The 18,690-nt window shown below is 46.6% G+C and overlaps 1 protein-coding gene across 1 annotated transcript in view; it reads left to right on the forward strand.

Moving 5' to 3' along the window:
* LOC137656666 (uncharacterized) overlaps nt 1-18,690 on the forward strand; it is a 327,800-nt gene that overhangs the window by 243,337 nt on the left and 65,773 nt on the right. The window contains exon 9 of the mRNA XM_068390839.1: nt 2,284-2,508. Coding sequence (XP_068246940.1) covers nt 2,284-2,508 — 225 coding nt within the window. The remainder of the gene's footprint in view (nt 1-2,283; nt 2,509-18,690) is intronic.

Raw genomic sequence — 18,690 nt, forward strand, 5'->3', positions numbered from 1 at the left:
TTTCCGGAGGCAGAAGAGGCTGGAGATTGCATAATAAATCCTGATAACGAGAGAGCACTGGGAAAACCACCGAGCGAGACCGCTACAGAAAAAGGAATAAAGATGGCAGCGATTATAGCGCCATCTGGGTACTCAAACAGTAATGGAGGAAGGTAACTTTATAATGGCTTCTCTTTTATTTTGCCACTTTTCCCCCTCGAAGCGTAAACGCTATGCGGGGTGCAGATTGCTATGTGGCGTGTCAAGAATACGTCCCCGGATGTAATGCGATATCCTAAAAGGAAAACTTTAAGGATATTCGCGCCAGGAGTTAGAATTCTTTAGACCTTAAGTCAAATTCTCTGGGAATATCCCTGTAGTCAAATATACCCTAGGAAGCTACTTAAAGGAACCTTCCATCAGGACGACATGGCCTGAGACCAAAAATACTATTACCGTACTGGTGAGTAATACCCGAATACTGTACTGCAATAAATAGAACACAGCAGAGTAGGATCTTTCAATATTTAAAGAGTGGAAACAAAAACAGTTGGTTAAAGGCTTAGACTAGACGGGGATTTAGTCAGGCATTAGGGAGATGTAAACAGAAAAAAGTGTATTATGTCTACCTTTTTAAAAGGAAAACATGATGGCAATGCTAACGCTAGTAAGGAAATACCTGTAGTCGCCAACAGGCAACCTAATCTGCTGTTCTTTACTTCCACTTCCAACTGGAAAAATATCCAAAAATGATGAGTAATTTGATATAGAGAAATTTATTTGAAAATACTTTAAATTATCGAAAGTAAATATATAAAAGAATAATGGTAATTGATAGTTATGATTTAATTGAGATTAAATATAGTATGTATTGAAGTTAGGAAAAAAGTTGAGATGAGAATGGAGAAGGCTGCAAAGTGATAATTATGATTTATGCCATCATCAAAAAAGCTATCTTTAATTTTATATCTTTTGGCAATTCATGTTATCACCTTATGCACTTGCACTGTTTGAGCCTAGCACGTGTCCCTAAAACGGTATGAGAAATTATCCATACTCCACTGATGTGTCCCAGTTTCAAACCATACTGTATTATGTTTTGCCTTCAATTTTAAAAGTAACACCCTTAAAGGATTATGCTTATTTTCATCTATTTCTATAAATAATTTTCTTTTGAAGTGTTGCCTCTATGAATTGTTTTAAGGTAAGTTGCCCCCATTTGGAACAATAAGCAAGCACATAAGTAAGAACTCCTCTTAGTAGTAGAATGCTGTTTTTCAGACAACTTTATTTATTTCTGTAGTAGTAGTAGTAGTAGTAGTAGTAGTAGTAGTAGTAGTAGTAGTAGTAGTTGTAGTTTATTGACAAAACCAACATATTTTACAGAAAAGTAATCTACGTTACATATGAATTACATGTGTCCAAAATAATCACCCATACGCAAACATATTTTGAGAGAAATATTTCACACCTACGCTATCAATCCAGAACACAAGACCTAAGATCATAATTCTTCTTTTGCCCTCCCTCCTCTTTTACTTCTTTTCCTTCTTTCTTTTCTTTTATTTTTCTTCCCCTACAATACCAATTACTCAAACAACTTTAGGATTTAACTTCAAACATCTCATAACCCTAATACATTACAAATCTACGTACTTAGAGCATCGCAGTTATTCCACATATGTCAGCAATACTTCTTATACAGAATTACACAATTCTTCCAAATGAATTGTTTCACTGAATAAATCCTTAATATTTGCGAAGTTTAACATTTGGTACCCCTCGACAGTGATCAGTAAGTGGGCAGTGTATCAACACATGTTATGTTTGCATGAGAATATCATCACACTGACACACACGTTCTTCCCGAGGTGTGTGACTCCACCTTCCTACTTCTATTTTCAGAGTATGAGACATGAGACGCAGTCTCTTAAATGCCTCACGTTTATAGTCAGGTATGAATATGTTTGTCATATAAACTGGGTGCACAGTCATCATCGAATTCATATCTGTAATATAGGTTTCCAACTTTGTAGCCCCTTGTGCCTTCGCTCGAACAGCTTCAGATATCTTCTCTAATGGGTGTACATTACCATTTTCCATACATCTATCAAGAAAGTGATATCTTGGGGTATTTGCCTCTCTGCACATTTGATACACCCTATGAAACAGTTCATCATGGTCTGTATGAGCAAATTTTGACTGCACACGATTAACTGTAACCGAACCTGGTAATAGAGAAAAGCAGTGACCGACTATTCAAAATCATACATTTTGCAGTTCATTTGAATGTTTCTTTTTCAGGTGAAACCAAGTTGATGTTAGCCTGCATGAAAAATGACGCCGAAAGAGTACAAGAGTTACTGGCAGTCCCTGGAATTGATGTTAATATACCTGACAACAATGGGTGGACAGCTCTCCATGAAGCAGCTTTGAGAGGCAATAATGCTTGTATCAAAGCACTTCTTAACTATGATTGCTCCAACTCTGTGGACATGAAGAACACACTACATCTATATTTGAGAAAAGGTATGTTCAGTATAGCATGTGTTTTAATACAAATGGTTCCCTTACAAACTGGTGTCTGTTCCTAAGCGTATACAAACCTTTCGTCCTTCAAATAGGGAGTTGATTTTGGCGTGAGCTGAAACGGCTATTGAATTCATTAACGAGGTAGTTAACAATAGGTGGAGCTTGGGCAAGATGCCTTCCCTTACTACCTATCGGAAGAGCCTTACTTAGAATTTTAGCTGTAAATGATAGACTGTTGGATTACAGTAATGGATGTGAAGCAAGAGATCTGTACCTTCCAGGGAAAGGGTGGACATTGTAACCGTTATAAGGGTAAACTAGCTGTAGGTTCACACTCTCTCTTTGTGTTTTATAGGCAGCATAACTGTTCACAATCATCCCTAGGTGTTGAATATAGATTGTGGCCTCCTGTGCAGTGACAGGTGATGCTATGAGGGGAAAGAAGAGAGCTAAGACTTCTCTGTGATCTGTCTTGGAAACAAAAGTATTTCCCTTCTTCCATCTCGGTGAGTGTATCTTCTGCTGCCACCCCTGTGTTCTCCGCCCGTTTTAGCAGACCACTGACTCTAAGTCTGACCTAAGGAAGTCGTGTGAACCCTAAGGTCTTCCATTGAGGAAGCTTGTAGTTAACTCTACATCTCCCTGGTGTCCCCAGAGCCAGTGTTTCCCGTGGTGATGTCAGTAGTGAAAGTTGTGGTTGTGCCCAGTGTCAGTGACTCCAGTGATAATCCTAACTGTAAGCCACCCCATCCCAAAGGACTGTTAAGTCTCATAGGGTGACACGTGTGTCAGCAGATAAAGCTCCGCCATCACACCTAAGTGGGCCCGCGGCCGAAAGTGCGTGTTGCCCCAGTGCCGGATGTTAACATGTGTATCACCCCTGTGCCTGTTATTGTGGCCCTTTTGCCTGGGGATCCAGGGCCCATATCCCCTTGCTCTTTCTGCCTGTGACCTTGCTTGTTGCTATGTCCTTGGCCCTTTAGAGTGTCCCTACTCTTGTGTGAGTGTTCCTCAAGTTTTTTGGTTCTTGTTGGAGCAAACCATGTGGTTCCTCCCATCAGGGCAGTGTTGTCATCGTTAGTCACTCACACCTTGACTCCTTGGTTGAAGAGCCTGGGGTGAGAGGGTCCGGAAAAGGAAGAAACATGTGCATTCTTCTTCCTCCTCTTCCTCATCCTTCTATTTTACATCAGACTGATCCTGATGATTCTTTGAAGACAAAGAAGAGGAGGAGGAGGAAGAGATTAAAGAAGCCAAGGAAAACCAGCTGTAGTTGTAAAGAAACGGCACCTTACAACACCACCACCTCTTTCGGGTGAAGGGGACAGCACAGTATCCAGGCAAGACAGGAATGTACATCCCCATACTCTTTCTGTTCCCCGGTTGATGGAGGAGCTTTGGAGCCCCTTCTTTACATGGACATCGGACTCCTGTGATACTTGAGTAGAGTGTGTTTAGAGGAGCGCACCACTTGAGGCTGTCGGTGCTTGCGTTCAATGGAAGACCAAAAGTTGGTGACGGCTGGACTTTTTCCCTGTGCCTCGGGGCACGGTCGTGGTTGTCCCCCCACCTCTAGCAGCAGAGAGTATGTACTAATCCTTCTGTCTTGTCTTAGCGATCAGTGCCAGGGATTCCCTTGCTGTTGTTGGCCTTCATGCTCCTGATTACGTTACCTGTTCTGTCCTTGGAACAAAGCTGTCATATTCGTTATGGGATAGTGAATCACTGGAGAAAGCTGCTGCACCCTATACCCCACAGGGACATGAGGTGTCTCAGCATTTGTCTGCCCCTAAGACAACCCTGAGTCAGAATGTTCCTTCTTGGATGTCCGTGAAGAGACTGGAGGATGCGACCTTCGCAGTGCCTTCAGGGAAAACCTCGATCGACACTTGGAGCTGCATTGGTCAGATGTGGTTGATTTGGCCCTAGATCGAGTTGACAATCAGATCTGAGTATCTGATAACACTCTCGAGTCCAGCTGGCCAAATAGGATCTTGCTTCCACACTCCTGAGGTAGAGAAGATTCTGTTTTGTGTCATCTCCTTTGCAGGTTGATCCATTATTTTTTGCACTGGCATTGGAACTCTCTTTGGTGAGACTCAAGGTGGAAGGCACGTTCTTCTCTGCCTCTGATTGGCCAGCCATGAAATTGTCTGCCATGGCTGAGTGGGCAGCCATGAAATTGTCTGCCATTGCCTTTCTTTAAGCTGTCTCTTGGCTTGAGCAGTGGTCAGGTGCAATGTTGTACTTCGCAAAGTAAATAGGGTAATCAACCCCAGAGTTTTTTGTAGAAATACAAGTGTCTCATGCTGTCTGTTTGGAAGGCAGTGACCTCCATTGCACACTAGTCAGTAAACCAATTGGTTTTGGTTTCCAGTTTCTCAAAAAAAGCTAGCCCAGAGGTAGCTTGTTGCTTCGAGACTTTTGGTACAGGTGGCAACATCTAATGAGTCGCTTGCAGGCGGCTGTGGAGAAAAGGTGGACAGTTTCGTAGGACTTCTTGGTTCAGCGCACAGTCTCTTTCATAGGGGTTGGCTCTTTGAAAGGAATGGTGGCCAAACCCTTGGGGTCAGTCAAGCCTACAGAATCAAGTGCAAGGAAGGGCCTTGTGCCTGATCCTGGGCCCTGATGACGACCTCCCACAACTTTTTCCAGAGAGGAGCCTGTGCATGCACAACCCTTGCTAACACCAGCCAGGTTCTTTCAGGAAGGGTGGCAGTAGAGAAAAGGGAGGGGAAGGAAAATGCTGATGCTAGCATTCCCCCTCTCCCACTGCCAATAGTAGGGGATGCGTGTCTTGCATTTGTGCAACATGGCAGAGGCAGAAGGCCAAGGTTTGGGTAGTGAGTGTCCTTCAGGATGGTTACTTACTACCCTCTCAGGACCGTCAAGTCCCCTTATCTTACTGATTGAGTTCTCATCGAATCCTCTTAACATTCCTGAAAGGCATGGCCTTGCAGATAGAGGTAAAAGTGATGTTGGAGAAGAACACACTCCAAGTTGTTTGTGATGAGTCTCTAGGCTACTTCAGTTTGGAAGTCAACCTGGGGCTGGTCCTGAGAAGAAATGCATCTTCAAATCAATGTCTTAGAAATGCAAGCATTCCAAGAATGTTTTAGGAGGCACTCGGTAATTTTTATGAGACATCAGTATCGTAGTGGCTTCGTAGATTTATACAGGCCTTTACTTATTGAGTTTGTTGAGAGGGCTCCTTCCTCAGAAGCCTTGTAACCAAAGCTCATCCTGGTTCAGGCCCCTCTGAAGTCTCTTGAGACCAAAGGACAGAAGGAGGATTCCAGTATATTTTCTTTCTTCACTAGTGAGGCTCGAGAGAGGAAGGATGCAAACATGCTTCTGAAGAATTGAGCTTCCAAGCTTCTGGAAGACCCTAGTCGTTAGAAGAGAGTTCAACTCGCTGCAGCCTCCCTGGCAACTCGCAAGGCATTAGTTGAACCTCTTAGGCCGTATTCCCCTATGGCACCTACAGAAGTTGACGACGACCCATTTCAAACTTGACTGGGTGTTAAGTTCAGAGATGGAGGACCTCACCAAATTAGACACTTTGTAGGTGATCTACCAGCTGCAGCCAGCCTTAAGTCTCCTGACATGCAGGAAGACGAGTCATAGTCGACTTTTTTGCTAGCGTGTATAATGCAGGTCAATGGCCTAAGTGAGGCTCCTTGCTCTCCCGAGGGAAGGGATGTGGCCATAGATGTACTATGCCACCTCCCAGAGCCAATAGACCACACCTAGAACTGCCATGGTCTAAGCTAGCTGCTGATTTAATTGCAAAGGTCTACTCTCAGGTTTCTGAGAGGAAGGACTCCTGTAGGGCTGGATGGTCTACAAAGCTGCTGCTTCTGCCTTTCATGAATCAGAAGAAGCACTACAACACACTAAATGATTTCCCTTCTATGCCTTTCAGACTCAGCAATGTTGGCTCTGGCACAGAGCTCAAGTTCGGAGAAGCTGACATCCCAATCAGTTGTGTTAACTCCTTCTGATGCCCCAACATGGAGAAGATTGCAAATACTATATTTCAGGCCATCTCCTGGATGAACCACTGGTTGGGGACGGTGAGATTTTTGGCTACCATAGAAGACCTGTCGAACCCCAAAAAGTTGAAGGTAGTCAAGAACGTAATCCTCACTAGTGCAAGGACGATGCAGTTCTTGACATACAATGTGGCTAACCAGTGGGCCAACTTAGTTCTGAAGAGACGCGACGTTGTTGTCTCTAAGTTTCAGAAGCAGGTGCTGAGGAAGGAGATTATGCATCTTTGGAACTCTTTGGTACATTGAGGCAGTGACAGAGAAGTAGAGGAAGGCAAGCCAAGACTCCCTTCTCTACAGTGCTGTTACAGCCCTGCCTACCTCTTCGGCACCTGCTGGGCGTAAGGCTTCTTCAACAGTGAGACAAGGCCATGATAGAGGCAACTCAATCCTAAGAAGGGTAAACCCCAAAGGAGGGTAAACCCCAAAGGTCTTCCTTTCAGGGCAAGAAGGCCAGAGGATGAGCAGGGAAACCTGGATGATGTAGTCAATATCCCTGCTAGGGGCGGCACTCTTCCTACAGTACCACCGATTGGGGCATGCCTGAGACTGTTGACAGAGGTGCCAGTGCCTTAGGGTCAAACCCTGGACAGGTAGTGTCCTCGGCTCGTGTTATGTCGTCCCATTCACTGGCTCTCCTGCCCTGATTTGTCCCCCAATGAGAACATTTTCCTCCGCGAAGGGATTGTCGTAGGACAGAGCAAGAAGGCCAGAGGATGAGGGGGGAGACCTGGCTGATGTAGGCACTCTCCCTACAGTACCACTGGTTAGGGCATGCCTGAGACTCAGGTGACAGAGGTGCCAGTGCTTTGGGGTCGAACCCTGGACAGGTATTATCCTCGGCTCATGTTATGTCGTCCCATTCACTGGCTCTCCTCCCCTGATTCGTCCCCCATTGAGAGCATTTTCCTTCGCGAAGGGATTGTCGTAGGACAGAGCAAGAAGGCCAGAGGATGAGGGGGGAGATCTGGCTTATGTAGTTAATATCCCCGCTAGTGGAGGCACTCTCCCTACAGTACCACTGGTTAGGGCTTGCCTGAGACTCGGGTGACAGAGGTGCCAGTGCCTTGGGGTCGAACCCTGAACGGGTAGTGTCCCCGGCTCGTGTTATGTCGTCCCATTCACTGGCTCTCCTCCCCTGATTTGTCCCCCAATGAGAACATTTTCCTCCGCAAAGGGATAGTCGTAGGACAGAGCAAGAAGGCCAGAGGATGAGGGGGGAGAACTGGCTGATGTAGTTGATATCCTTGCTAGGGGAGGCACTCTCCCTACAGTAACACTGGTTGGGGCATGCCTGAGACTCGGGTGACAGAGGTGCCAGTGCTTTGGGGTCGAACCCTGGACAGGTATTATCCTCGGCTCATGTTATGTCATCCCATTCACTGGCTCTCCTCCCCTGATTCATCCCCCATTGAGAGAATTTTCCTTCGCGAAGGGATTGTCGTAGGACAGAGCAAGAAGGCCAGAGGATGAGGGGGGAGATCTGGCTTATATAGTTAATATCCCCGCTAGGGGAGGCACTCTCCCTACAGTACCACTGGTTAAGGCATGCCTGAGACTCGGGTGCCAGAGGTGCCAGTGCCTTGGGGTCGAACCCTGAATGGATAGTGTCCCCAGCTCGTGTTATGTCGTCCCATTCACTGGCTCTCCTGCCCTGATTTGTCCCCCAATGAGAACATTTTCCTCCGCAAAGGGATAGTCGTAGGACAGAGGATGAGGGGGGAGATCTGGCTTATGTAGTTAATATCCCCGCTAGGGGAGGCACTCTCCCTACATTACCACTGGTTAGGGCATGCCTGAGACTCGGGTGATAGAGGTGCCAGTGCCTTGGGGTTGAACCCTGAACGGGTAGTGTCCTCGGCTCGTGTTATGTCGTCCCATTCACTGGCTCTCCTCCCATGATTCGTCTCCCAATGAGAGCATTTTCCTTCATGAAGGGATTGTCGTAGGCCAGAGGATGAGGGGGAGACATGACTGATGTAGTTAATATCCCCGCTACAGGAGGCACTCTCCTCACAGTACCACTGGTTGGGGCATGCCTGAGACACGGGTGACAGAGGTGCCAGTGCCTTGGGGTCGAACCCTGAACGGGTAGTGTCCTGGTTAGTGTTGTGTCCTCGGCTCGTGTTATGTCGTCCCATTCACTGGCTCTCCTCCCATGATTCGTCTCCTAATGAGAGCATTTTCCTTCGTGAAGAGATTGTCGTAGGCCAGAGGATGAGAGGGGAGACATGACTGATGTAGTTAATATCCCCGCTACAGGAGGCACTCTCCTCACAGTACCACTGATTAGGGCATGCCTGAGACACGAGTGACAGAGGTGCCAGTGCCTTGGTGTCGAACCCCGGACAGGCAGTGTCCTGGTTAGTGTTGTGTCGTCCTATTCACTGGCTCCTCCCCTGATACATCCCCCAATGAGAGCATTTTCCGTTGCGAAGGGATTGTCGTTGGACATTGCACTTTAAGCAGAAGTCCAGACAATGTTAGAGAAGGGCACTCCAAGAGGGCCTAGACCAGGCTTCAGACTTTTACTTTTGACCCTCTTGTAGAGAAAGCTGCTGGAGACCAGTCATCAATCTCTCGGCTCTGAATGAGTTTATGCAACAGACACCGTTCAAGATGGAGAGCGCAGCCACGGTTAGACAGGCATTAATTCCGAAGGACTTCATGGTCTTGTTGGATCTAAAGGATGCATACTTCCAGATCCTGTCCATTCATCCTCAAGGAAGTATCTTCGTTTCATAATGCATGATAAGGTATACCAGTTCCGGGTGTTGTGCTTCAGTCTGTAAACAGCCTTTCAAGTGGTCACAAGAGTGTTCACCTTGGTTTCAGCCTGGGCCCATTGCCAATGGTATTAGTCTCCTTCTTTATCTAGTTGACTGACTGATCCTGACAGACTCTGTGGAGACCTTTCTCTTGTATCGAGACAAACTTGTCCAGTTTAGCTTGGATATGGGGATTGTGGTAAACAGGACATGGTATACCTAGGGATGACGCAAATAGATACCTTTCAAGCAAAAGTCTTTCCATTACTGGACAGAATCGCAAGATTAAAATAATTTGCCCAACCATTCCTTCAGTGAGGTTCACTGCTAATACACCTATTGCAGTGACTGTCAGGTCACCTGGCTTTGTTAGAGCGAATGGTGCCAATCAATTATTTTCGCAGGAGCTCACTTCAATGCCAACTGAAAACCCTTTGGTCTCAGGTCAGGGACCCTCCTGGAATGTTCATTCCAGTGGGGACAGAGCAGAAGAAAGACCTGAATTGGGGGATTCTCGATGCCAACCTCCTCAGGGGCATAGACCTTTCTTCTCCCCCGGATTTGTTGCTTGTTACCGAGGCATCAAAAGAAGGGTGTGGGGCTCAGCTGCTACAACACATGGCCTTTGGACTGTGGTCCAACTTAGATCGGCTTTGCCATATAAACCTCCTCAAGTTGAAAGCTTCGTTCCTTGCACTTCATCATTTCCAACAGCTCCTTTCAGGTCACTCGGTAGTGTTGATGAGCAAGAACACTACTATAGTGGTGTACTTGAACAAACAGAGGTAATATTTCCCTGGAACTTTGCTAACTCTCCATAGAAATTGTGCATTGGACAACAGACACCGTTCAAGATGGAGAGTGCAGCCACGGTCAGACAGGCATTAAGACCAAAGTACTTCATGATCTTGTTGGATCTAAAGGATGCATACTTCCAGATCCTGTCCATTCATCCTCAAGGAAGTATCTTCGTTTCATAATGCATGATAAGGTATACCAGTTCCGGGTGTTGTGCTTCAGTCTGTAAACAGCCTTTCAAGTGGCCACAAGAGTGTTAACCTTGGTTTCAGCCTTGGCCCATTGCCAATGGTATTAGTCTCCTTCTTTATCTAGTTGACTGACTAATCCTGACAGACTCTGTGGAGACCTTTCTCTTGTATCGAGACAAACTTGTCCAGTTTAGCTTGGATATGGGGATTGTGGTAAACAGGACATGGTATACCTAGGGATGACGCAAATAGATACCTTTCAAGCAAAAGTATTTTCATGGCTGGACAGAATCCTTGGATAGCGAGCAAAATAAAACTTTGTGGGGTTCACCAGTTGTAGACCTCATTGCAATGACTCTCAACCAGAAACTTCCGATGTACTGCTTGCCAGCACCGGACCCACAATGAGCATTCCAGGATGCCTTTCAACATCCTTAGGACAACCTGGGCATTTACATGTTTCCTTCATTCTGCTTCTAGAGGGTGATCCTCTACAAGGTCAGATCAGGAAGCAACTTATCAATGACTGATAGCTCCACATGGCCAGAGGCAGAATGTTACCCAGAATGTGTGGCTGGTATAGGTTCCTAGGAGTTACCTCCCCTTCCCTGCCTGTTGCAGCAACCTCACACCCTGATCTTCCACAGATCAGTTGGATCCCTAATACTTCACGCCTGGAGGGTATCCTGTATCTCTTCACTCGTAGAGGGTTTTTGTAACCAGCGGTGAAACTGATGTCAAGATACCTCAGGAGGTCATAATCCTCAGTCTACCAGGCTAATAGTGAAATCACATTAGTCATTTCTTGCCTGAGGTTTTCGCCAACTTCCAGTCGATGCTAGTGAGCGAAAGTGTTAGAGCGTCACACTATGATCTCGCAGTTCAAGGAGCAAATAGGAAAAAGTTGAACAAAACCGATCGGCTGATAACATGACGCCCAGAAATTTTCTAACCGTTACAGTAATATGTATTTTTGGGCTCAGGCCATGTCATCCTGACGGAAGGGTCCTTTAAGTAGCTTCCTAGGGTATATTTGACTACGTACAGTGATATTCCCAGAGAATTTACCTTAAGGTCTCCAGAATTCTAACTCCTGGCATGAATATCCCTAAAGATTCCCTTTAGGGATATCGCATATCAGAGGACGTATTATTGATACGCCACATAGCAATCTTCACCTCGAATGGCGTTTACGCTTCGAGGGGTAAAGTGGCAAAAAACGAAGGGGAGCCGTTAATAAGATACCCTTCCTCCGTTACTATTTGAGTATCTAGATGGCGCCATCATCGCCGCCATGTTTATTCCTTTTTCTGTAGCGATCTCGCTCGGTGATTTTCCCGGTTGCTCTCTCGTTATTGGATTATTTTGAATTTATCATGCATTCTCCAGCCTCTTCTGCCTCTGGAAAGTTGATTATTTGATCTTTACATTGTATAAATGTTAGCTCTTGCCTCTGTGAAATTAAATCAAGTCAAATTAACTGATGGAAGAGCTGTTGCCTGAACCAGAGGCGTCATGGGGGCTGTCGTTCGTAAAGCATGAGTTATTTAGTTAGCCAGAACGACTTTCCCGGTATAAATAGCATAAAATAATGTTAGCTATTTAGTCTTCATTGCTAGGAGTTATTTATATTATGCCGATAGTATTCGTATTAGTTTCGGCGATTTAGGTAACCGAACCTTGCTTACGCTAGGATTCCTACCCTAGGCGTTTGAGTTTACTTTCATGCATGATTTAATAGACATTCCTAATGTTATAAAATTAAATGAAGCTTTTTAGGCATTTTATACATGTAAAATATATTGATTGCATAATAATTTCCTCTTTTAAAGGTAGTAAACGAGAGAGTTTCGGTGATTTAGGTAGTCGATTCTCGCTGCCGCTGAGCTACTAGCCTAGTGGCTTTAGTATACTTTCATACATGTTCCCCTGTTACCCTCGCATATCGTTTTATCAATTCAGGCGGAGATAGATATCTCCTAGCATTTTTATATAAAGCGATACTTGTCTCCAGTGGAGATTTAAGAGTAATCCCTCCTTCCCTCTGAGTTTAGCTTTAGGCTATAACCCTAGTCAGTCGTGCCTCGAGTTGTCATTCAGGCAGGCCTAGGCTAGGGTTTTCTGTCCCTTCCCCGTAAATGTAGATGGCAGGTTTTGGGTTTTGGTCAGAACCTCAGAGTAGATAGTCTTGTGCCAGCAGCTGGCCGGCAGGGTGAATAGTCATTCCCCTGTCGGATTAAGCAGCCGGCATGGGAGGCTAGACCTCCCTTGACCACACCTGAAGGCCTCATATGATATTGCTACCTTCTCCCTTTGGTCTAGTTGACTAGTCCTGTGCTTGCAGACCCTAGGCTGAAGAATAGACATTCTTCTGCTGCCTAGGATGGCGCCGGCACTGGAACTCTGTTTCGCTCTTGTTTAGGGGGGGCGGCAAGATTGCTGCCGGCCCCTTTACTGTATTGGCAGACCCTAGGCTGGAGAATAGATATTCTCCTGCCGCCTAGGATGGCGCCGATACTGGAACAGAATTTCTTAAGGTGTGGTAGGACCGGCAACCCTGCCGGCTCCTTCCACACCTCATACAGGACCCTTTTCTCCCCTCCCACCTCTGTCCTTTAGTGATGGCCTAGCCATTGCAACCCTTTGGCCGTTGTCCTACAATCTCACCGCTTGCCGGCAGGTTGTAGGGCCGGCTTGGGCCTCTGTGTGTAGTGGCCTAGTCGCTCGGCTTTCCCTTATGGACGCAAGGCTCCGGGAGTGCTGGGCCGGCTGCCGGCAGAGGATCCTTTTGCTGTAGAGTGTTGTTCAGTCCTCTCTTGGACTGCCTTTCACAAACCTGTGGCCAGCAGAGACTGGCAATGGTTGTGGATGGATGGAAGCCTGAAAGATATACTCTCCCCTTCCATTTGAACCCTCATTCTGGAGGAAGGCAGTAAGGCAGAGCTCTTACATCATCCTTCACTCCTTGCTTTCTCTCTCTCTATCGGCTAGTGCCGCTGGGTACTGACCTAACCGGCAGCTGCCGGCCACTACCCTAACCGGCAAAACATTGGCTGGACTTGTGCCCCTGCAGCCACGAGCTGCCGGCACAACTCCGGGTTCAGACTGCCGGCCACTATCCTAACCGACAAGACGCTGGCTGGACTAGTGCGCCGACAGCCGGTGACCAGCCGGCGGCCGGCGCATTATGCCCCAGGTGCTAGCCTTACTGGCAACATGCTGGCTAGATCTACAGTATATGACTATACAGTAGCCAGTATATTTGCAGTATAGATCATACAGCAAACAGAAAACTATAGTATAAAATATACAGTACTGTAGTTAAATTTTCCAACATACTGTGTCCATGCACAGTCTATTGTTGAGACCATTCTATACAAGGAAAGAAATTTTCTTTCTATACACTGATAGAAGATCAGTTACAAATGACCCTGAATCTTAAACCTTTTGGAAGTTGGTATTAAGTTACACTTATCTATCCTTACAGGGTAGAACTCTTCCAATGGGCCTCCTAAATAGGATAGCCCTAGGCTTTAATTTTGAGGGAGGTCACAGCAATTGTCCGGGCAGGAAACACATGTATGTCTTTCCTAATTCATTTCTAGCTTACCTATCCTAAGCTATATGCAATGAAATGCAAAAATATTAATAATATTTATATAGTTTATCATGTGAGATGAACTACCTTATACTCATTTTGTTTTCCTCTCTTTACAGGAGGACCACCCTGAGTGCCACAGTGTCTTCTGCAACGTCCGGAGCAAGGACCTCTGCGGCCATGAGGAGTGCAGGGCGCACTCCCGCTGTTCCATCACCAAGTGACCTCTTAAGTATTGGGACCCCCAGGTATGTAACGTTTGCAAAGCCTTGGTTACTGAGGCCTTTGATGACCCCAAGACAACGGAGTCAAGGGATGTAGCGCAGAGTACGTGCGTAGATGGGTCCGTGGCTTCCAGAAGAACGCCACGGGGCCTTACCTTCCGAATGAACGGATGCGGGCCTATCTTTTCCCTAAGGCATCTGCGGATGCCATCATACCACAGCCTCACCCTGAGATCCCTTGCGTCAAGATTTCCGTAGATACGGATGTCTCGGATGCGATGAAGGACATCCATCTAGACGAGAGGATGTCAGAGGTGTCAGAAGACACTAAAAAGGACCTTCTTGCAGGAGGTCAGGAAGAGGAGTCTCCCTGGACTCCTGATACCGAAGAGGATGAAGTCGAATCGGTTTCCGTTTCGTCATTTCCAGCCCCAGAACCAGTGCCCTCTATGTCCTCTGCTCCTTCATCTGATGAGATGGGGAAGACTCTGTCTACCCTCATGTCAATGATGGAGAGGTTTTAGAAGCAGAGTGAAGAAAGGGAAGCTGCATTGAGGAAGGAAATACATCAGCTTGCGGCGTCTTGTGGGTCTCACTAGAGACTCAACGTGAAGGACCTTCTTTCATGTTCTGACGTGAACCCGTGGAGGCATGCAGAGTACCTGCCTGTGACAAACGGAAAAATATTTATTTCAGAAAAGCTGGGATCCGTCCTCATCGAAGAGGTTGACTTTTGGCCTAGCTTTGAGTCTTATCCAGACTGCTTTGTCCGTCTGAAGGCGGAACCTGTGTCGAAGGAGGAGACAGAGCCGAAAGAGGTTATAGTGCTCGACCATGCAAAAGCTCAGGCTTTATTGGCTAGCAGTCTGAAGGACAAGGGCTTCACTAATTCGAAGGTGCCAGCCCTGAGTAAGAAACCTTCCTTTCTTGCTCCAGCTACTCGGGCCTTGCCCTTTATGGAAAAAGGGTTCAAGGCTGTAATGAAGGCAGTAGAAGCAGGGAAACCTTGTCCTACACTTAAGGAGTGTAGACCCTTATCCCTAGCATTGCCTACAGACCATAAGGACTGGAAGGAAATCCATCTTACCTTCTCAGTCGGGAAGTTGGAGGCGGATATTGCTGGACGCCAGTTCAGTGAGAACCTGCCTGAGTTGTCTGATTTTCTCTTGCACAGAGAGCAAGAGACAAAAGAAAGGCTTACCGCATCTCTATCCCTCCAGACCACCTTGGAGGCAATGGCAAGCGATCATAGAAACCCAGATATGTTTATGGTCGTGGCCAAGACACACTTGGCAACACTAACCAAGGATCTGTATGGCTTCGTTAGGGCCAGAAGGGCTTGTAGGACGTTCGTGTTTGCTTTGGCTGCGGTGAGGCACAAACCCAGGAAGTTTATATCTTCCAGTTTCTGGGGGAAAGGACCTCTTCCCGAGCGAAGTGGTCAAAGAAATAGTCGACAAGGCTGCCACGGAGAATAGGAATCTTCTCCAGAAGTGGGGCATGTCGTCAAAAAGGAAGTCATCCCCGGATGAGGGTCCCCAACCAAAAAGGAAGACAAAGAGGCCAAGGTTGCCCTCTTGCCCCGCCAGACAACAACAACAACAAAAACAACAAACACAACTTCCCATGAGCGCGGTGCCCCAGATGGTGGCACAACTCCAACCCACCTACCAGATGGTACCCCAGCAGGTGGTGACCCAGTTACCAGCCTTTACTCCCGCTTATGAGAGGCAGACCACTACCTTTCGCCCTAAAGGTAGAGGGTCATATAAAGGTTCCTCTAGACGCCCCTCAAGAGGAAGAGGAAGTAGGGGAGGGCGCGGTCAAGGAGGCAAGTCCTCCAGTCAACCGAAGCAATGAGATGCTTCCGGTAGGAGGAAGACTCCACTCATTTCGGGATCGCTGGACCTTCGATCCCTGAGTCCACAGCCTGATCAAGAACAGACTAGGTTGGAGCTGGAAGATAGCTCCACCATCATTTCCTCAATTCTTCCAACACTCCACCCCCGTTCTGGAAGAATATACCCGAGAACTCTTGAGCAAATGGGTGATAAGGAGGGCAAAGTCCATCAAATTCCACGGAAGGCTGTTTTGTGTTCCCAAGAAGGACTCGGACAAACTCAAAGTCATTCTAGATTTGTCGCCACTCAATAAGTTCATAGAAAACGACAAGTTCAGGATGCTTACCCTTCAACACATAAGGACCCTATTGCCCAAAAGGGCATACACAGTCTCCATAGACATGGCAGATGCCTATTGGCACATTCCAATCAATCACCAACTCTCCTCCTACCTAGGATTCAGGCTACAAAAAAAGAAACGCTTTTAGAGCCATGCCCTTCAAACTAAAACATAGCCCCAAGTATCTTCATGAAGCTTGCAGAAGCAGTCGTTCAACAACTACGCCTAGAAGGTGTCCAGGTGATGACCTACCTGGACGATTCGTTGGTGTGGGGCGGCATCCGAGACGGAATGCATGCAAGTATCCAAGAAAGTGATCCAGTTCCTGGAACATCTGGGATTCAGGATCAACACCAAAAAGACTCGACTATCTCCAGCTCAGAAGTTTCAATGGCTAGGTATACATTGGAACTTACAGTCACATCGCCTCCATTCCATGAAAGAAGAGAAGAGAGATAGCGGGATCTGTCAAGAGACTACTAAAATCTGACAGGATATCAAGATGCCAACAGGAGAGAGTGCTGGGCTCCCTTCAGTTTGCATCAGTGACAGACCCAGTGCTAAGACCACAGCTAAAAGATGCATCAGGAGTCTGAAGAAGATACGCATCAAACGCTCGAAGAGATCTAATAAGACCAATACCAATCCAACTACGATCACTTCTCAAGCCATGGTCGGAGGCCAAGAACCTGAAGAGGTCAGTGCCTCTGCAACCGCCTCCACCCTCAGTTATCATCCACACGGACGCATCATTGGAAGGATGAGGAGGTCACTCTCATCAACGGAAAGTTCAGGGAACTTAGTCCTCTCTGTTCAAGATCTTCCACATCAACATTTTGGAGGCCATGGCAGTCTTCCTCACACTGAAGAAATTGTCCCCTCACCCTTCAGTCCACATAAGACTGGTTCTGAATAGCGAGGTGATAATGAGATGTCTGAATCGTCAAGGCTCGAGATCACCTCAACTCAACCAAGTATTATTGGCCATCCTCCGCTTAGCGGAAAAGAAGAGATGGCATTTATCAGCAGTTCACCTTCACCTTCAAGGTTTCCGCAATGTGACGGCGGACGCTCTATCCAGACTAACGCCGATAGAGTCAGAATGGTCCCTAGATGCAAGATCATTCTCCTTCATCTTACATCAAGTCCCGGAACTGCAAATTGACCTCTTCGCGATAAGCGACAACAAGAAACTTCCTCGATACGTGGCCCTGTCCCTCGATTGGAACAGATGGACCAGGATTTATCTGTTCCCTCCAACCAACCTGCTGATGAAGGTCCTCAACAAGCTGAGATCTTTTCAAGGAACAGCAGCCCTAGTGGCTCCCAAGTGGCCGATGAGCAACTGGTTCCCTCTAGTATTGGAATTGCAGCCGAGGCTGATTCCTCTGCCGGACCCAGTTCTGTCTGAACATGTACAGAAGTCGACTGTTATCGCTTCATTACGGAAAACCCAAGACCTTCATCTCATGATTTTTTCTCCCTATCAGTAAGGAAAAGGTTTGAGATCTCAAAAGAAAGTATAGACTTCTTAGAGGAATATAAATCTAAATATACCAGAAGGCAATTTGAGTCGTCTTGGAAGAAGTGGGTTGCTTTTGTCAAGGCAAGAAAACCAAAAGAAATCTCAACAGATTTCTGTCTATCTTTCTGTATTCATCTTCATGAACAAGGTTTAGCAGCCAACACGATAACTACATGTAAATCTGCCTTGACTAGGCCCTTGCTTTATGCTTTCCAAGTAGACTTTTCTAATGAAATCTTTAACAAGATCCCTAAGGCCTGTGCTAGGCCTAGGACTGCAGCACCTCCAAAGCCCATTTTCTGGTCCCTGGACAAGGTACTACACTTTGCCTCAATATTGGATAACGAGAATTGCTCTCTGAAAGATTTGACTCAAAAAGTTATATTCTTGTTTGCCCTAGCCTCAGGGGCTAGAGTTAGTGAGAGAGTGGCCCTTTCTCGGGAAGAGGGCCATATCCAGTTTACTGAAGTGGGAGAATTGAATCTCTTTCCTGACCCAACGTTTCTTGCCAAGAACGAGCTACCCACCAGGAGGTGGGGTCCCTGGAGAATCTGCCCTCTGAAGGAAGATATCTCGCTGAGTCCAGTGGAGTGTCTAAAGGTCTATCTTCGTAGAACTTCCGACTTCAGGGGAGGACAGCTCTTTAAAGGAGAAACATCGGGCTCAAACTTATCCATGAAACAACTAAGGGCGATGATCACCTACTTCATTCGCTGAGCGGATCCTGACAGTACACCCACAGGCCATGATCCTAGGAAAATTGCTTCGTCGTTAAATTTTTTCCAGCTCCTGGATTTCGAGCATCTTTGCCCGTACAGTATACTGGATGGAAGTCATCCAGT

This window comes from Palaemon carinicauda, chromosome 17 (assembly GCF_036898095.1).
Source record: "Palaemon carinicauda isolate YSFRI2023 chromosome 17, ASM3689809v2, whole genome shotgun sequence".
NCBI classification, from domain to species: Eukaryota; Metazoa; Arthropoda; class Malacostraca; order Decapoda; family Palaemonidae; genus Palaemon; species Palaemon carinicauda.